This window comes from Crocuta crocuta, unplaced genomic scaffold (genome assembly GCF_008692635.1).
Source record: "Crocuta crocuta isolate KB4526 unplaced genomic scaffold, BGI_CrCroc_1.0 scaffold69-1, whole genome shotgun sequence".
Lineage (NCBI taxonomy): Eukaryota > Metazoa > Chordata > Mammalia > Carnivora > Hyaenidae > Crocuta > Crocuta crocuta.
In genome coordinates, this window is record NW_027551577.1 from 142094 (window position 1) to 158527 (window position 16434).

A 16434-nucleotide genomic window follows, 5' to 3' on the forward strand; every position below is an offset into this window, starting at 1 on the left:
CTGGTTCGAGCAAGAACCATCAATGAATGCTCAGTCTGGGAGGGAAAGTGTGATAGGAAGCAGAATATACACATGATCTCCAGATGCCTCTCCATGGATGGCCTGGAAGACAGAAAGCTCTGCTTACAGGGCACACACATCACTGGCCTGAGACTTCAAAATGTGAACGTCATGTAAGACAAGCGAAGACTAAGTGTTTCAGATTAAAAGATAAAAGAGAGAAGCCATCTTGATAAATACGATCCTTGATTGGATCGTGTACTTGAGGCAGTGGGGGGAGTGGGGGACACTAAAAAGGACATCATTGTGACCAGCAATAACACAGGGACTATGGATCGTCATCTGCTATAAGTGCTGTACCGGTGATAAACCTCCTGAATCTGGTGACCGTACTGTGGTTATGTATGAGAACGTCCTTGTTCTTGGGAAACATATATTGAAGTATTTGGCCTGATGGGGACAGGATATGAATAACCTACCCTCAAATAGTTGGAAAAAAAGAATACAGAACACAGTATTTGCAGGTACAGAGAGAGCAGTGGTTTTCCAAGTGGGAACCGCGGAGGTGCGATGGCATCATCCACTTTCTAGAAATACAAATCCTTAGGCTCCACCCCCAGACCTACCAAAGCCGCTGTGTGCGAGGAAGCCCAGGAGTCTGTTTTCACAAGCCTTCCAGGGGCTTCTGAGGCACACCAGAGTCAGAAAACCCCTGGTACAAAGAGAATGAGAACACAAATGTGGTGAAACATTAAAACTGGCAAATCTGGGGTAAGGGTAGATGGGAGTTTTTTGTGTTATCACTGAAACTCTCCTGTCAGTTTGAAACTGTTTCAAAATGAAATGAACAGTAATAGCAGCAGCAAGATGACCCTGGGGTGATCTATATGCAGATGTGGAGGAGGAGAGACCTAGGAGGCACATCGTGGGGGGTTCCTGCGGTAAGTAACCTGCACAGGAAGCCACAGGGCCCAGGACGAAGGGGGCCGCGGAGTGTGAGGAGTGCGAGGCTAGTCTGCGCAACAAATCTTCCTGCAGAAAACGTGAGCAGCAGATCCACTAACCTGAGTAAGAGAGTCCGGCAATCTCTATAAAGAGGTCTTCTTCAGAAAAGCTTTCAGGGAGCATCAGGAAAGCCGTGGTCACAGCGCTCTTCAGATTTTTATCGAGGGCTGACCTAAGAGCAACATTCTCATTCATTGCGATGATTTTCACCTGTAAAAAAGCAGAACATTTGGAAGAAAAATTGCAGGAGTAGCGTATTGCTCAAGCTACGGGTTTACACATGCACTGGACGGGGCCCAAACCCTTAGCCCTAAAGATCTTGGAAGATTAGGCCAGTCGAGGCTAAATAATTGTTATTCTAATAAGCAGTCCCAGAGGCTTGCATTTTATGCTAAACCAAAGATATCATGACACAAGAAAGAAAAGAAATATTTCTCTTAAATGAATAAACTCTATGGGTTTTGAAACAGAAGTCAGTATAAAAGGAATGACTGTCCTTCGGGAAATTTTGTATTTACAATTTTATACTCTCAGTGTTCTTTACTTAATTTCATGGTAGACAAAGGCATTTTACTCCTTTGTTTAGAACTCACCTTTGTTCTTATCCATGTATAACCTAAGCACTTCATGCTTTATTTTGAACTGATTTTGAACTTCACTAAGGAAAAAGGAAAGAAAATTAGCATGGGTTTGGGGGATAGGTACTGGCTCGGGTCTAAGGATTTACTAGCTGTGTGAATTTGGGCAAATTACTTAACTTCTCTGAACTTAAGTCCTCATCTATAAAATGAAGATAAATGTGCATCGAAGAATTGTTTCAAAGACTGAATGAAGGGACAAATGTAAACTATCACATGTACTAGTGAATGAGTGAGTGCCTTGATCAATAAAAAGGATTTTTCTCCTAAATACACACCAGAAGCTACTCTCTGACTTCCCCTAAGTCCATGAAACTACAAATTGGTCCAGTCTGCTCTGAGATTCTCTGTTTTGAAGACTGCGCTGTAGTCAAGAAAATGTGTTCAAGACCCAGCTCCACCTCTTACTGGCTCTGTGACTATGGCTCTAATCCCTTATCAGTAAAATGGGGTTAATAACAATCAAATTGATCAAGTTGTTGGTTAGATTAATAAGAGACTGCATATGGACCCGTAGCTTCCTTCTGTCTCTTTCTTGGGGTGCAATGCAAGAGCTTCTCTGAGCCACAGGTTCTCACGGTTAGCAAGCACCAGGATCACTTGGGAGAGCTTGTTAAAATGCATATTACTAGGTCCATCCCCAGAGTTTCTGATTCAGTGGGCCTGCGTCAGGCCTGAAAATGTCCATTTCTAACAAGTTCCCAGGAACGTTAATGCTGCTGGTCCAGGAGCCACATTTGGAGAACCACTGCTCTCCAGTACATACTCAGAAGCACAAGTGCCAACTGGCTCCCTGGAGTGGCTGTGCCTATTTGCCCTCCAGGCATGATCCATAAGCCATCAGGCTGCTTCTGACTGGTTTCCGAAACAAGGAAGGGGTCTAAAAGCCCCTAATAAAGACTCTCATGTATGTGAAACGTATTCACTTTCTGCACACCATGTAATGCTGTCACCAAGTCTTCCCCCATTCTAGAAAACAGGGCTTAAGTCACCTTTTATTTGTCAAAGAAAGATGACTTCTGAGAAAAATTAAGACGGCACGTAAAAGACATACACTGTGAGAAACTCTGAAATTTTACTGGACGGCAAGGAAAAAGGACGTCTATCTCAAAAGAGAGTTTCTTTTTTTAAGTGTGAAAAACAATATTATAAAACATAACTATTTTATAAACTTAAGACCCTCACTTCTATCTTTCACCTTTTGTCTCTACCTTTGTCTCTAAGGGAATATTTATAACATCCAAACCCCTCAAACGGTAGGTAAGCCACTTTATTCCCTACTACCAACTCCTCCCTTGTAATTACAGCACTTAATGGCCCTTAATTAAGCCTTGGGGCACTTGGGTGAGTTTAGCATTATTGCAATCGTCTGCAGAAAGTAAAACCAAGGTGCAGCCCAGGAGCATGACTTGCCCAAGGTTGCATCATGAGTCGATGGCAAAAATCAGGGTAACACCCTTACAGCTGGCAAATCCAGCTCTGAATATTTTGAATTATTCTCATGCATTCAGTTAGGGATCTGTTCTGGCTAACTTTTTTTTTTTTTTTTGGGTATTTGTTAATTTCTTATCTTGAAAGATGATTAAAAGAAATGTCAGGGTGCTATAATAACGCCCATGTTTATTCCTGAATAACTTTCACAAACTTTGTATTCCGTATAGGGTCATGGATCTAGAAGGAGAACCTCCTCATCTTACTAATGGGGAGACTGAGGCCCAGACGGTTAAAAGACTTCCCCTTGAGAAGCACCCCAAGAGAGGACGTAGGTCCCAATTTATCCAGAGCTCTTTCTACAACCCTGTGACACAGGCTTACTTCCAAAGCCCTGCTCTTCATTCTCATTCACCAGGTCCTGCTCAGTAACTCTTCATCCTCTCTTTCTGGCGGCTTTTACAGAAACTCAGTGAAAACAGAGGTTATTCTGAGATGCTCACCAATCACAGATGCAAAGAGTAACTTTGGGGAAAATGTTCTTAGTCAAAGCAATACACTTGTTCTCTAAGAGAGCTGTTCTACTTAGGTTGTAGAAAAGCAGCCTGCTTGCTATTTAAGGTTAAGAGAGTAAAAATAAAGGCATCCTTCCTCAAAGGAAAACTGTCCATCCAGGAGACCGCTCCTGTGCTGGTCGGGCTCTGCAGTGTAAGGTGACCCAGGGACTTGGCTCGGCAGCACTGTTATTTGTGGTTCAGCGCGAAAAGCCAGTGAACTTTTGGGACACTGCCAGAGAGGCCTGGGAAAAAAAGAAAGCCCTTAGATTTGTGAATAGCTGTTTGTATCTTACTGGGAATGCCCCGACCTGAACTGCACAGATAGCATTAGCTCCACTGCCAAGGAGAAAGTCTTTACTGGACAGAGGAAGGGGCAACGCTTGAAGGGACTTTCTAAAGCCCAACTCCGGAGAGATTTGTGAGTACCTTTCAAAAGAGGAAAAAAAAAAAGAGTCACATGCTGCTCTATAATACGGTCACAGGGAGACAGTCCTTGAATTGTAAAAAGTGAAGTTATAGTCACAAAGAACACAGCTCTACCTAGTGCTCAGATACTCAACCAAATGACACTTTCCACAGAAGTTTTCCAGCCCAAGTGACCAGAAAGGCGAATTTTTCTAAATGGTTACTGCTTGAGGACTAAGAAGAAACACTGAACATTGGAACTAGTTGAAACCTTATTATATACCTGTTGAACTGTGGGCTTTTCCAGGGTCAAAAATATGGTGTTATTTTTTTTTTTTATTCCTTTAGCAACCACAGGGAAAAAACTTAGTTGTCTCTTGAATAAGTAAATGAATGGCTCAAATTTTGCATTTCAAAGGCTAGGGACGCAAACATTCGCTCACAGCTGGGCAGAGCCAAAACCAGTAAGTCTGGTTTTCCAACTCTCTTTCAGGGATCTTTAATACCACTGGGATTTTTCTATCCGCAAAAAACAAATCAACAAATTTACAATATGATGATAATTGTACAACTATGAATATACTAAAAACCACTGAACTATATACACTTTAAATGGATGAACTGTATGATGTGTGAATTATAGCTCAATAATTCATTATAAAAAGCTCTGTTACTAGCAAATAAGAGACAAATATTGCAACGAATACATTAAAATAAATTAAAATCCTCTTAGCAAGGTAGCAAAATACCATTGTACGTCAATGTGAATGATTTAAAACAAGCCAAATTATCTATACATAGATACCCAAAAATCCAGACTTACGGTAAATAAATTAGGGAAATTACTTAATTTTACTTTAAACTTCTTTTGACTTAAAATAGGACTGGCCAGAAGATTCTGTTAAATACTTTAAATTTCATATTTCATAGAAACAGGACTTGGGAAATGACTCAGAAACTTAAAGCTGCACTAGAAATAAAAACAGCTCACCTTCTCAATTACGAGGTAAGTTAATGGTAAAGTATGATAGAAATTTAATTCACATTAAATTTTTTCCAGAAATGTCCATCTTTTTATATTTCATATATTTCTTTATTTATGTATTTATTTAGAGAACAAGCAAGCAGGAGCACACAAGCCAGGGAGAGGGAGCCAGAAGGAGGAGACAGAGTGAGAGGGAGGGAGGGAGGGAGGGAGAGACAGAGAGAGAGAGAGAGAGAGAGAGAGAGAGAATCTTAAGCAGGCTCCATGCTCAACATAGACCCTGCTGTGGGACTCAATCCCACAACTCTGAGATCATGACCTGAGCCAAAATCAAGAGCCAGACACTCAACTGACTCAGCCACTCAGGTGCTCCTATATTTCTTTTTTTATTATTATTAATAAAGTTTATTTTTTAGAGCAGTTTTAGAGTCATAGCAAAACTGACTGGTAAGTATAGTGAATTCCCACACACCCTCTGTATATTCCTTTTAAACACTTGAGTTGAGAAATTCTGTTCTATTTGCAATATGGAAGATAACTTTAGAGCTTTAGACAATGTAACTCCTTCTTTGAAAATACATAAAAGCAAAGAATTCGCACTCATATTCTCACAATTCTAAGAGCTTCAATTATTTTTTTGTCCACAATACTAGCAACCCTTTCTCTTTAGCAGATTTGTTCAAGTCTGATTACCATTTGCTGCCACCTACTGGTACAAATCATTGGTTTAAAGATAGTTCTCACCAAGAATTCTCCGGTTAGCAGTGATTTCTATGTGATAGGGAAGCTGTTAATGGGTGTAAGTTAATTTGCCCGTTTATAATTTATGCTTTTATTTTTTGCCAAGTGTTATGTACAACACTTTCAAATGATTCCCAAGATAGCCTAATTTTCTTGAGTTAGAAACTTAATAAGCCTGAAGAACAGTCATCGTTCTCGATAACATTTTTTTTTCAAGTTAGATGAGAAATGCCATCTTTATCAAGATGAGTGTAGCAGCTACTACTTGTCTTGAGTTGTTGGTTTTATTTTACCAGGATATGTGACATTTAGATGAAATCTGAGGTCATCTCCAGTGCCTAAATTCTGAGATTTCATGGCGTTTCATTTTCTAAAGCTTATTTTTTTTTAATGGAAATATTCTAAGCACAAAGCATTGTACAGAGCACAATACAACATTTTCTCATTCAATATCTCACTGTATCTCAAAATAACTGAGACCGGCAAGGACAAAGAAAAAGGAAAGACCACTTCCTCAGTATCTACTAAGTGCCGGGCATTTTAGATCTAGGCATTTCTCGAATGCCTTTTAAGGATGGTGTCTGTCAGCCTCATCCACAGATGAGGATGTCCCAAGGCTCAGGGAAATTAAGTCACTGGTGCAGGGTCACATAGCTGGGGAGTGTCAGAGCTGGGATCCAAGCCCTAGACCTGAGTCTAAAATACTCCTGGCTCTTTCCAGCACTTCCATTCTGCTTCCACTTGTCAAAGCCTTTGTGAGGTAGACAGGGAAAGTACTGTATTGTTATTCCGTCCTACGGGTAAATCACCGGAGGTTCAAAAAAATCAAACAAGTGTCCCAAGTCCACATCAACAGCTAGTAAGGGGCAGGAATGAATAAGGCCCAAGGCGTCTAATTCCACTTTCATTACTCTTTCCATCAGGCTATATATTTTGAAAATTAAAAAAAAAAAAAAAAAAAAAAAACTTGGAAAAAAAAAAAACATTNAAAAAAAAAAACTTGGAAAGAAAACAAACATTTACAAATTTTCAACTACACCTATCTGTTCAATTATTTTACTGATTACCCAGCTTTACTGGATTATCCTTACTAATTGTCCAGCTTAGAAATGAGAAATTCATCAACATAAATATGAAGTTATTTCAGGAAGCCTATTGCTTCTGGACTTAAAAAGAATGTTTTTAGTGAAATGCGTGAGTCTAAAGGGAACAGCTTGGCAAATGTTTATATATGGACATACCCATGTAACTTTTGCCCTGATAAAGGGTTTCTGGATGTTCCAATGAGCTACACCATTAAACTCCAAGCTCAGAAGCAAAAGGCAAGGGAATTGTGACTGCCTGTGTAGATCAAGACTCTTACGATACAACCAAGTGAGCTGAGGTTGTGTAAATCTTTAATTTTTGCCATAACTGACAAAAAGGGGAGCAGCAGAGTCACTCTTATGGGAGACATGTGAGAACAATCTATGTACCCTGTTGTGGAGCCTGAGACCCTCTAGCAGCACAAAAATTGTTCCTGGCTGTGACATTAGCAACTGTGACTATTTCGCACGGTTCTTAAACTACGAGAAGACTCCTTCATAGAAAATAGGCTACATATCTGCAAAAAAGAAGAAATGTAATATGTAAACACATGTCAGTAGTTCAAGTCCTTTCCATTTTTTTCCTGTGCCCAGGGGGAAGCCTACTCCCCATTGCCTCCTTTAGCAGAATCCCAAATGTGGGAAGGACTGGACGACAGGATCTCACCACTGGCCTGAGGAGAGTAAGAAAGGGGACTGGACTCTACTCCCCTCGGAAAGACTACCTGGTTTCTTCGACAAATGGCTGCTGAATGCTTACTGTGTGTGCCAGGCACCGCTGGGACACATCAGTGGACAAACACTGTGGCACTTACGTCCCGGACTGGTGATCTGGGTCCTGCTGACAGAGGCTCCGCTGAGGCACGGAGCACCTCTTCTGCCTCTAGAGGTCCTGCCATCTACAGCTACTGCCTCTGAGGCTGATGCATTCGGACAACTGGAGTCTCTTTAGAAGGTGGGCAGGAGCGGTGTGGGTGATACCTGGATATTGTGTGGCACTGAATTCTATAGTGAGTAAAAGGGGTCTGAAACTCATTTCTGTTTCTTGGAGCTCCATCTCAATGCAATCACAAGGACGAAAGCAGGGTCAGGTTCAGAGGGGAGAGACATCGCTCACTGTGGCAACCAATAAGACACTTGCTCACCGGTTTCTGGAGTCGTCCAGCAATGTATAAGTTATTCCAGTTGAGGAGATCTTCAATCAAAATACTAGTGCTAATGACCCCATATTTGATAAGCTAGAAAAGAAAAGAAATGGGCATGAAGGAGAGCAAAACGCCATACCATTGCTTTTGCAAATGCAAAACACAAGGTAATCTATTTCTGACCAGAGTAGCACCTAGATTTCCAAAGCCATTTAAAATCTACCTGGTGAATAACACAAAATCTGTCACAAAGGATTGGTTTCCAAGACTGATCTGGCCCCTCAGGGATGGGAGGTAAAGTGACCACTATCTTTACTCAGGGTCTTGTGACGTTAAAGGCACAATGGGTCTTACGGGGAATCTAGCACACATTGGTCCTGCCTGGATTGGAAATAAAAGCTGAGTCTGTATCACAGTTTGAGAAGCGAAGATATAGTTCCTATTTCTCATCTGAGAAATAAGAAACCTAATAAATGGCGTAACCATGGCAGCAGTGTAAAAACTAGGTCCCTGAATTTCAGTGTGGGCTTCCGACGTTCATTTCATCGCAAAATCCAAGACATTTTCTTTAGAAGTTTTCACGAACATCCTCTACATGGTGAATTTCTCTTTTACTACTGACAATGTCAGACACATTTGGGATTACAAAGCCACATCTCCAAAAATGAAACCTCTTTATCAGGGCTGAACACGTGGAATTACGGCCCAGCTCATTTCAAAAGCAATCTGTAGAAACCCTAAATGTAGTTGTTGCAGGTCACAAAATCCTATTGGCTTCAACGAATCACTTCAGACTCACTTTGCTGAACTTCAGTATCCAAACAGCCTTCTCCAGCTACAAATATCTAAAAAGTAGCTGAGGCATTTCAATTAAAAAGTACAATCTCTTTGGCATATAATTATGCCCCAACGTTTGGTTACTGGAGCTTGTCATGTTGTTTGGAACCGCTAATTAGAGATGGGCTCAGCATAATGCTAATTATGGAGGAAGAACGAAGCTCTGTGTTTGGCACGACTAAAGCGGATGTGGAAAGCTGCGCTGGGCAACCATCTTCCCTCCGATCCGGCCGCAGCACTGCAGAAAAAGCCCTTCTTGCTGCAGCACCTCACTGCTGAGGTCATGGAAACACCCAGCTGGAAGTCACTAACTGTCACTAACGAGTTGCATGACCTTAGGAAAGCCATGTCCACTCTCTGAACCTTCAGCTTCTCAACTGCAGACTGCAGGCGGGGCAGGATGAACCCTCAACCAGAGAAGTAAACACCCCGAAGGCTGTGCAGACATCCCCGGTCCTCGTACCCGCCCCTGCCCAGCTCACACAGGTCTTCAAAACCCTTCTGAGGTCAGTACTCCAACCTCCTGCCCTTCAGCGTGTGGTCCACTGACCAGCAGCAGCAGCACCTGGGAGCTTGTCAGAAAATGCAGAATCCCGGGCTCCGTTCCAGGAAACTGATTCATAATCTGCACTTCGACGCGGTCCTTCGAGATGATGCAGCGGCACGTGGAAGCAGGCCGGGCGCCGGCGGAAGCTGCATGTCAGCAGCAGCGCAGCTCATCTTTCGGACGGATGTGATGCAGCGCCGCACTGGTCCTCTCCGGCTGCGGTCCTGCTCGTCAGGCCGCTCTCCTCCAGACCGGACCCCTTCGCCCCTTCACGTGAAAGCCCGTTCGGCAGGGCTCCCACTGTCAGACAACACTCTGCTGGGATCTGGGCGTCGCATCTGCTCTGTGACAGGGAGCCGGGCGCCTCCTCAGTTCCACCCGCCTGCCGGCACCAGGAGGTCCTGTCACATGGCACCACAGTCTCCCAACTTCCCTGTCACTTCCAACCTCTTCCTGGGAGTACGTGCCCCTGCACATACAGAAGACTAATCTTCACGCTCATCCTTAATGGGCCTGCCTTCTCCTCCCACGGACCAAACCCGTGCTTCTCAAAGTGTTTTCCAGACCAGCAGCAGCAACGTCATTTGGAAGCTTGTTAGAAATGCAAATCCTTGTTACTTTGAGAGTAATCTTAACAGTTCTCATCCTAAGAAAAAATATTGTAACTGTGTCGTGATGAACCTTAGCTCAACTTACCGTGGCCATCATCTTGCAATACACACACACACATCAAATTATCACACTGTACGCCTAAAACTAACACAATGCTGTATCATTATATCTCAATAGAAAAAACACAGGGACACCTGGGGGGGCTCAGCCAGTTAAGCATCAGACTTTGGCTCAGGTCGTGGTCTTGCAGTTTGTGAGTTAGAGCCCCTCGTCAGGATCTGTGCTGACAGCCCAGAGCCTGGAGCCTTCTTTGGATTCTGTGTCTCCCTCTCTCTCTGACCCTCCCCGCTCACTCTCTGTCTGTCTCTCTCTCAAAAATGAACATTAAAAAATTAAAAAGAAAAAATACAAATCCTCAAACCTCACCCCAGACCTACTGAATCAGAAACTCTGGAGATGGGGAACCCTAATCTGTGTGTCTGAGAGGCACCCTAGGGGGTCTGAGGCTCACTAAAATTTGAGAGCCACTGGCCGAAGGTAAAAATTAAAGACAGTCACCCTCAACCACCTTTACCCAGCAGGAATGTGACCCGTTCCCGATTGCAACAACATGTATATTCAGCTGGTAGCCTAATATTTAATTTAATAACCACCCAACTTACAACGAAGGTCCGAAGTCACTTACCCTACCATCACACGTGATCAGCGTATTATAGTAGACGCCAGCACCATAGTTATTCTGGACAGCGGTGATCAACTTGGGCCCCAAAACTTTCAGGAACGAGTAATGGTTCCAATTTTTTTTCAGGTTCTTTGAATGCCAGGCAATGGGGTCATCGACTGCGAACACAAAGTCCAGCATGGCATTCTGGGAAGGAAGAGAATGGTTTTAGTTTTAATTCCTAGAAAGGCAGCTAGATAGAGTGGAAAGCTCTAAAATTCAATGGCATTGTGATTAATAAATAGAAGATCTGAGGCTGTCAGGGAAAACGTAAGCAAGTCTCCAGAACCCCTCTGAGCTTGTTTTCATCAATATGCATAGTAACAGCAGTGTTTCCTCATGTACTTTCCTGCCAGCACTTTTCCAAATCCTTTATATTATATGTAGTACCGTAATTCATTCTATCCTCAAAACAATCTTACAAAATAGATGCTGTTATTGCCCCAACTTCAGAAAAAAAGAAACCAAGGCACGGAGTAAGCTCTGTGCCCCGGACACAAAGCCAGCTAGTGGAAGACACAGTCGGGTACAAATTCTAGGTAGTGAACCTTATGCCACATGGCCTTTCATCTAAATGTGTTCTGCTCTTCTTCCAGATCAAATAACAGAGTATGGAAAAGCTCTGTAAAATATTATAGGAAGGGAAATACGCTATTTTAATTCTTACCCATTTGCCAACCACTCACTGAGCACCTACAAGGAGCTCTGATAGATCTTGGGGTGGAGATTTTAAAAAGTCTATTGGGGGAGAAAAGACAAATGATCACTAAATGAACTTGACAGAGGAATGCAAAGTGTACTAATTTCACTCAGAATGGGGTCAGAACAGGGAGGAGAAATCTTGCTATAAAATTACATTCTTCAAGACTCTGATAAATTGGAGCCTTGAAGAATGTGCATGGTGGAAGTATTAGAAGGATGGGGAAGGGAAGGGAGTCCTGTTAAAGGAAAACATTCTTGTAGATATGAGAGCTGGACAGGCTTTCTCGATGCTGCATCGAGTCTGATGTGGCTGGAAGAGAACACGAGCTGAGACCAGAGCGGGAGGCTGGTTGCCAGGGAAAAGAATTTTCCTACAGAAGAGCTCACCGGAGGGAAGAAAGACTACAGGCCGGGAAACCACACAGGAGGCTAGCTGCAAAATTCCCGGTGAGAAATGAAAAAGATACAAAGTCAGACACGGAGGGGAAGGACTGATCTGAGACTTCCTATTGGAATCTATAAGACTTGTTATCTTGTAGGCAATGAGGGTGAGGGAAAGGAAAAAAAGGGCCTGTTCTTGGAGGAAATTCCAGGTCTACTCAAAGGAAAATCATGGAAAAATGAAGAGGTATGTGGCAAATCAGGAGGCCAAGACCTGCTCTAGGTTTCTCAAAACGTAATCCACAAACCACTGGTGAAAGATTTGGGGTGGACATGTTTTAAAAAAATGTATAATTATATTAATGCGGGTTAGAAAAAATAACCATTCTATAAGTCTATAGAATTTCTTACATACCTACCATCTATAAATTTTTTTTTTAACGTATTGTCAATTTAAAGCAAAGTATTACTTAAATACAGTATAGGTGGGAAAAAGGAAGTCCAAGCGACAGTATCGACGGCTCCACCAGGAAGTGAACAGGCAAACTTTAACCTAAGGATAGATTACAGTCGGGGGTCCAAATCCAAGAGGGGCCCTGCCACAATCTGCACACTTTTTTCCTTAGTTTATGAAAGACGACAATGAATTATTAGCCTGTGCATGAACTACAGCAGGTAAAACTCCAAGTTCACGGGAGAATATCTCTATTTAGACTCTAGCTCCTTTTACGTTAATTCAGCAAAAGCTCTAAAGCCTTAGCAGAAGTCATTAATGGCCTCGTTTAAATGAAAACATTTGCCTGCCACTCCTCTGCTAGGTCTTGAATCTCCTCTCCATCTAGGAAGCAAACTGTTTTCACTTTGTTTACAGGAAAAAAAATCGGCGACACAAGGAACACTGTATCCTCACGGCTGCTGCGCTCAGCCAACTTTGAAGTGTAACAACTCCTAGTCCTAAACTGACTCTTGTTACATATTCTGAGCATCGGAAATATACTGGTCACTCACTAACTTTTCCTGATAACTTCCCCGCGTCTGCCCTGACCCTTCAGCTTCCTGAAGTCAGGAGGATCTTTCTGCATTTTTTTTTCCCCACTGCAAAAGATGTGACTCTCAAATTTGGCTGCGTATCAGAATCAGCAGGGCAGTTTTTAAATTTTCTGGAGCCCAGGTCTCAGCCCTCGACCAAGTAACTCAGAATCTCTGCAAGCGGAACCCAGGCATCAGCATTTTACATGTCTCAGAAAACTCCCAATGTTCAGCAGAGGCCGAGTACACTGAATTAGCACCAGGTAAATATTTCCTTCCTTCCATCTTGCCTCTGCATCAGCTTTTCCCTCCGCATAATTGCATCTCCTGCTCTAGACCGGAGATAAGTGGGCTTCTACTTATCCTTCAGAATTGAGCTCATGAGGTCATTAAACCAGGAACACTTTCCCGCGGTTTGTACTCTGCTGCCTGATATGTGAGGGCTCTGGAGGGGTCCCAGGCGAAAAGGACCTCATGAGAAGAGGCCGAACCCGGCGTGGGGCCTGCCCCGGGGCCAGGCTCACCTTCTGGTCTGAACTGGGCCCCACCTGGCGGTACACCCCGGAGCCGTAGGCGAAAGCCAGGCTCAGCTCCTCGGGGAAGTGAGACAGGATCTTGCGGAAGGCCACCCCCGAGCTCTGCAGCGCCTGCAGCGCCATGGGGTCGGGGCTCAGGGACAGGGCCCCCGGCGGGGCGGGCGCGGCAGAGGACAGCGGGTCGGGGGCAGATCCCGGGGCAGGCAGTTAACGTGGGAGGTGGAAGTCGGGGACCGGCCGAGACAGCAGAGCGCTGCAGCCAGGGGTGGGGAGTGGACGGACAGGCGAGGACTCGGGACTACGGGCCAGCCCCAGCCCTGGTCGGAGCAGCGCAGGGCAGAGGTCCAGGCGGTCGGCGGGCTTGCGGGCCGAGCTGCCAATCCCGACCACGCCTCTCGCCGGCACACGCGCTTCAAAGGCGCAAGAGAAGACGCTCCTCCGCGGGTGGGGACGCGAGGGCTCCGCGGAGGCCCCTGGTGGTCGGAGGAGCGCGCTGCAGGCCGGCCGCCTAGACGAGTGACTCGGAAATACGGGTGCGGGAGAGTGTCAGCCGCTTGAACTGCTTTTGAGCTTTAAGAATCCGTTTTTGTTCTCGCCTCAAACACATTTCAACAAATGGCTATAAAATCGTGCGTGTGTATCGCAGAATATTTTTAATGAGGTGCAATTCACCCAACGGACATAAAAGTGTACACTTTATGTGCGATTCAGTGGCAGTACATTCACAATGTTGTGTTACCATCATCTCTACCCAGCTCCAAAACTGAAGATTTTGAAGGCTTAGGAAAACATACGTCAAATTAAAATCATGTCCATTTCCACCATCCAGCGATGATCACTGTTAAGATCTGGCTGTGATTCCTCCCCCCCCGCCCCCCATTAAAGCTCTTTTCAAATCCAGTGATGGGTATGAAAGTGTTCATGAATGGAAGGACTACACCGATGTGCTCTCAGGTTTGTATTTCATTCTAAGGGTGATGAAGAGCCTTCGCCCCTTTGCCTTGGAGATTAACCTCACAGAAGACACATCAAATGCGATTTCTGGAGGAAATAGGACCCCAGGTGAGAGCTCGCCCGTTTATGTATAACTAAAGAAACTTAATAAAAATCACAGGACTATTCAGGATGTACTTTAACTCCCAGGACACAGATTTTCAGATTCTCTTTTCTTCTGCCCTGACGTACACTGCCTTTTTCAAAAAGCAGAAGTAGCAATAGGTAAATTCAGGTAATGTGGATGCCTTTCACGTGCAGTTTTCAGTGAGTTCCTTCTACTACCTGATGGGAGGAAGTTACTGTCTCTGCTTTACAGATGAGAAAGCTAACTCTTAGAGAGAAAGCAATGTGCTTAGGATCACATTAGCCTGTGGCAAAAGGGAGCTGAAACCCAGGGCTGAATGTCAGTTTAGATTGGAATCGGGTAAGAAGGAGGAGGGAGAGCAGTGAGGATGCTGTTACCATAGTTTCACCGGGAACTAAAGATGCCTGGCCTGGGATGATAGAGGCAGGGATGGGATTGATTTAATTTGAAAGGTAATTATGTGAACTCAAACTCTGGGCACAGCACTGAGGTAAGTGCTGAGGATCTGAGATGATTTGAACAGGGTTGATGCCTTGCAGGGCTGATGCCTCGGGGTCCATAAAGGGGAGGGATGAGCAAACCCAGAATGTAACCGGCAGTAATGAAGCCTGGGCACCCAGCACCCTGCAGGACCTCTGATGAGGGAGTGCTAATCAGTTCTGGGTCTGTGGGGGAGAGAGCAGAGGAGTGGTGAGCATCTGACCCGGGGCTTGAAGAATGGGTAGGAGTTTATTAGGCAGAAGACCGATGAGAAGACATTTTACAAAGAGATTGATAGGCCATGGTGACAATAATTACAGGTAATGTTTGTTTATGTATTTACCATTCCCAAGCGCTTCTTAGAAAAATTTAAATTTTTTAATTTTAACTTTTGGAAAATTTAATTTCATGTTAGTTCCTATTCAGTGTTACATTTGATTCAGGCATTCATTATAGTGACATAACAGGTCCAAATATTACTCATCAAGATAAACTCCCAAGCGCTTTCTCTACTCATCTCTTTTCATCATTCCAAAGACCCCATCAGGCAGGTTCTCTAAACTCATTTTTCACATGAGGAAACAGACAGCCTGAAAGGAGAAACAAATTTCTCAAAGTCACATACTTAGGAGAGTGGCGAAGTTGGGATTTGAACCCAACGCTCTGGAACTCCAAAGGCCAACCTGTTTACCACCATATTTTAGTACCTTCTAAAACAGCCAAACTTGGGGCACCTGGGTGGCTCAGTCAGTTGAACGTCGGGCTTCAGCTCAGGTCATGATATCACAGTTCGTGGGTTCAAACCCCGCGTGGGGCTCTGAGCTGACAGCTCAGCGCTTGGACCCTGTCTTTGGATTCTGTGTCTTCTTCTTTCTCTGACTCTCTCTCTCTCTCAAAAATAAATAAAACATTTAAAAAATTTATAATTAAAAAAAAATGGCCAACCTGTGAGGCAAGAGAAGGAAAAGGGAAGTGTGTCAGCCAAGGTTCTGAGCAGCAGCAAGAGCCAGAGGTACAACCTAGAGACCAGAATAAGGGCAGGGGAAGGGAGACACAGCGCGACTCAGGCTCCCAGTGTGAGCACAGTCATTTTGGTTCATTTGGACTAAATAGCACCGTTGCCCAGATTGGCAGAACCTGAGAGGTACTCACTGCAGAATCACACTAATACCTTTCACCCAAATACAGTGAATAAATATCCACCAGCTGTGTTTCTTTCAATCTTCCCTTGAGGAAATAATTCAACTTTGTTTTGTATTCCCCCCCCACCCTTGCAAAAGCAATCTATGCTCATAAAAATGTAAACATTACAAATATATGTATGCCATCCCTCAGAAATAGCCACTGATAGTCTTTGGTACATATTCCTCTAGATATTTTTCTACACACATGTTAACATTAAAAACGTTTAAAATTTTTTCATATTTATTTTATTTCTGAGGGAGAGAGAGAGAGACAGCATGAGTGGGGGAGGGGTAGAGAGGGAGACACAGAATCCAAAGCAGGCTTCAGGCTC

The 16434-nt window shown here is 43.9% G+C and overlaps 1 protein-coding gene across 5 annotated transcripts in view; it reads right to left on the reverse strand.

The window, feature by feature from the left end:
* TAMM41 (TAM41 mitochondrial translocator assembly and maintenance homolog) overlaps nt 1-13735 on the reverse strand; it is a 47634-nt gene extending 33899 nt beyond the window's left edge. For 4 of the 5 annotated variants that reach the window (XM_077751602.1, XM_077751600.1, XM_077751601.1 and 1 more), the window contains exons 1-4: nt 13346-13735; nt 10674-10856; nt 7993-8085; nt 1065-1215 (exon numbers count right to left, since the gene is read on the reverse strand). In XM_077751602.1, the coding sequence (XP_077607728.1) occupies nt 1065-1215; nt 7993-8085; nt 10674-10856; nt 13346-13480 (562 nt within the window). In that variant the 5' untranslated portion in view covers nt 13481-13735. Of the gene's footprint in view, nt 1-1064; nt 1216-1598; nt 3086-7992; nt 8086-10673; nt 10857-13345 lie in introns of those variants that run through there. The other variant, XM_077751603.1, reaches the window with a different exon arrangement.
* Nucleotides 13736-16434: the final 2699 nt, after the last annotated feature.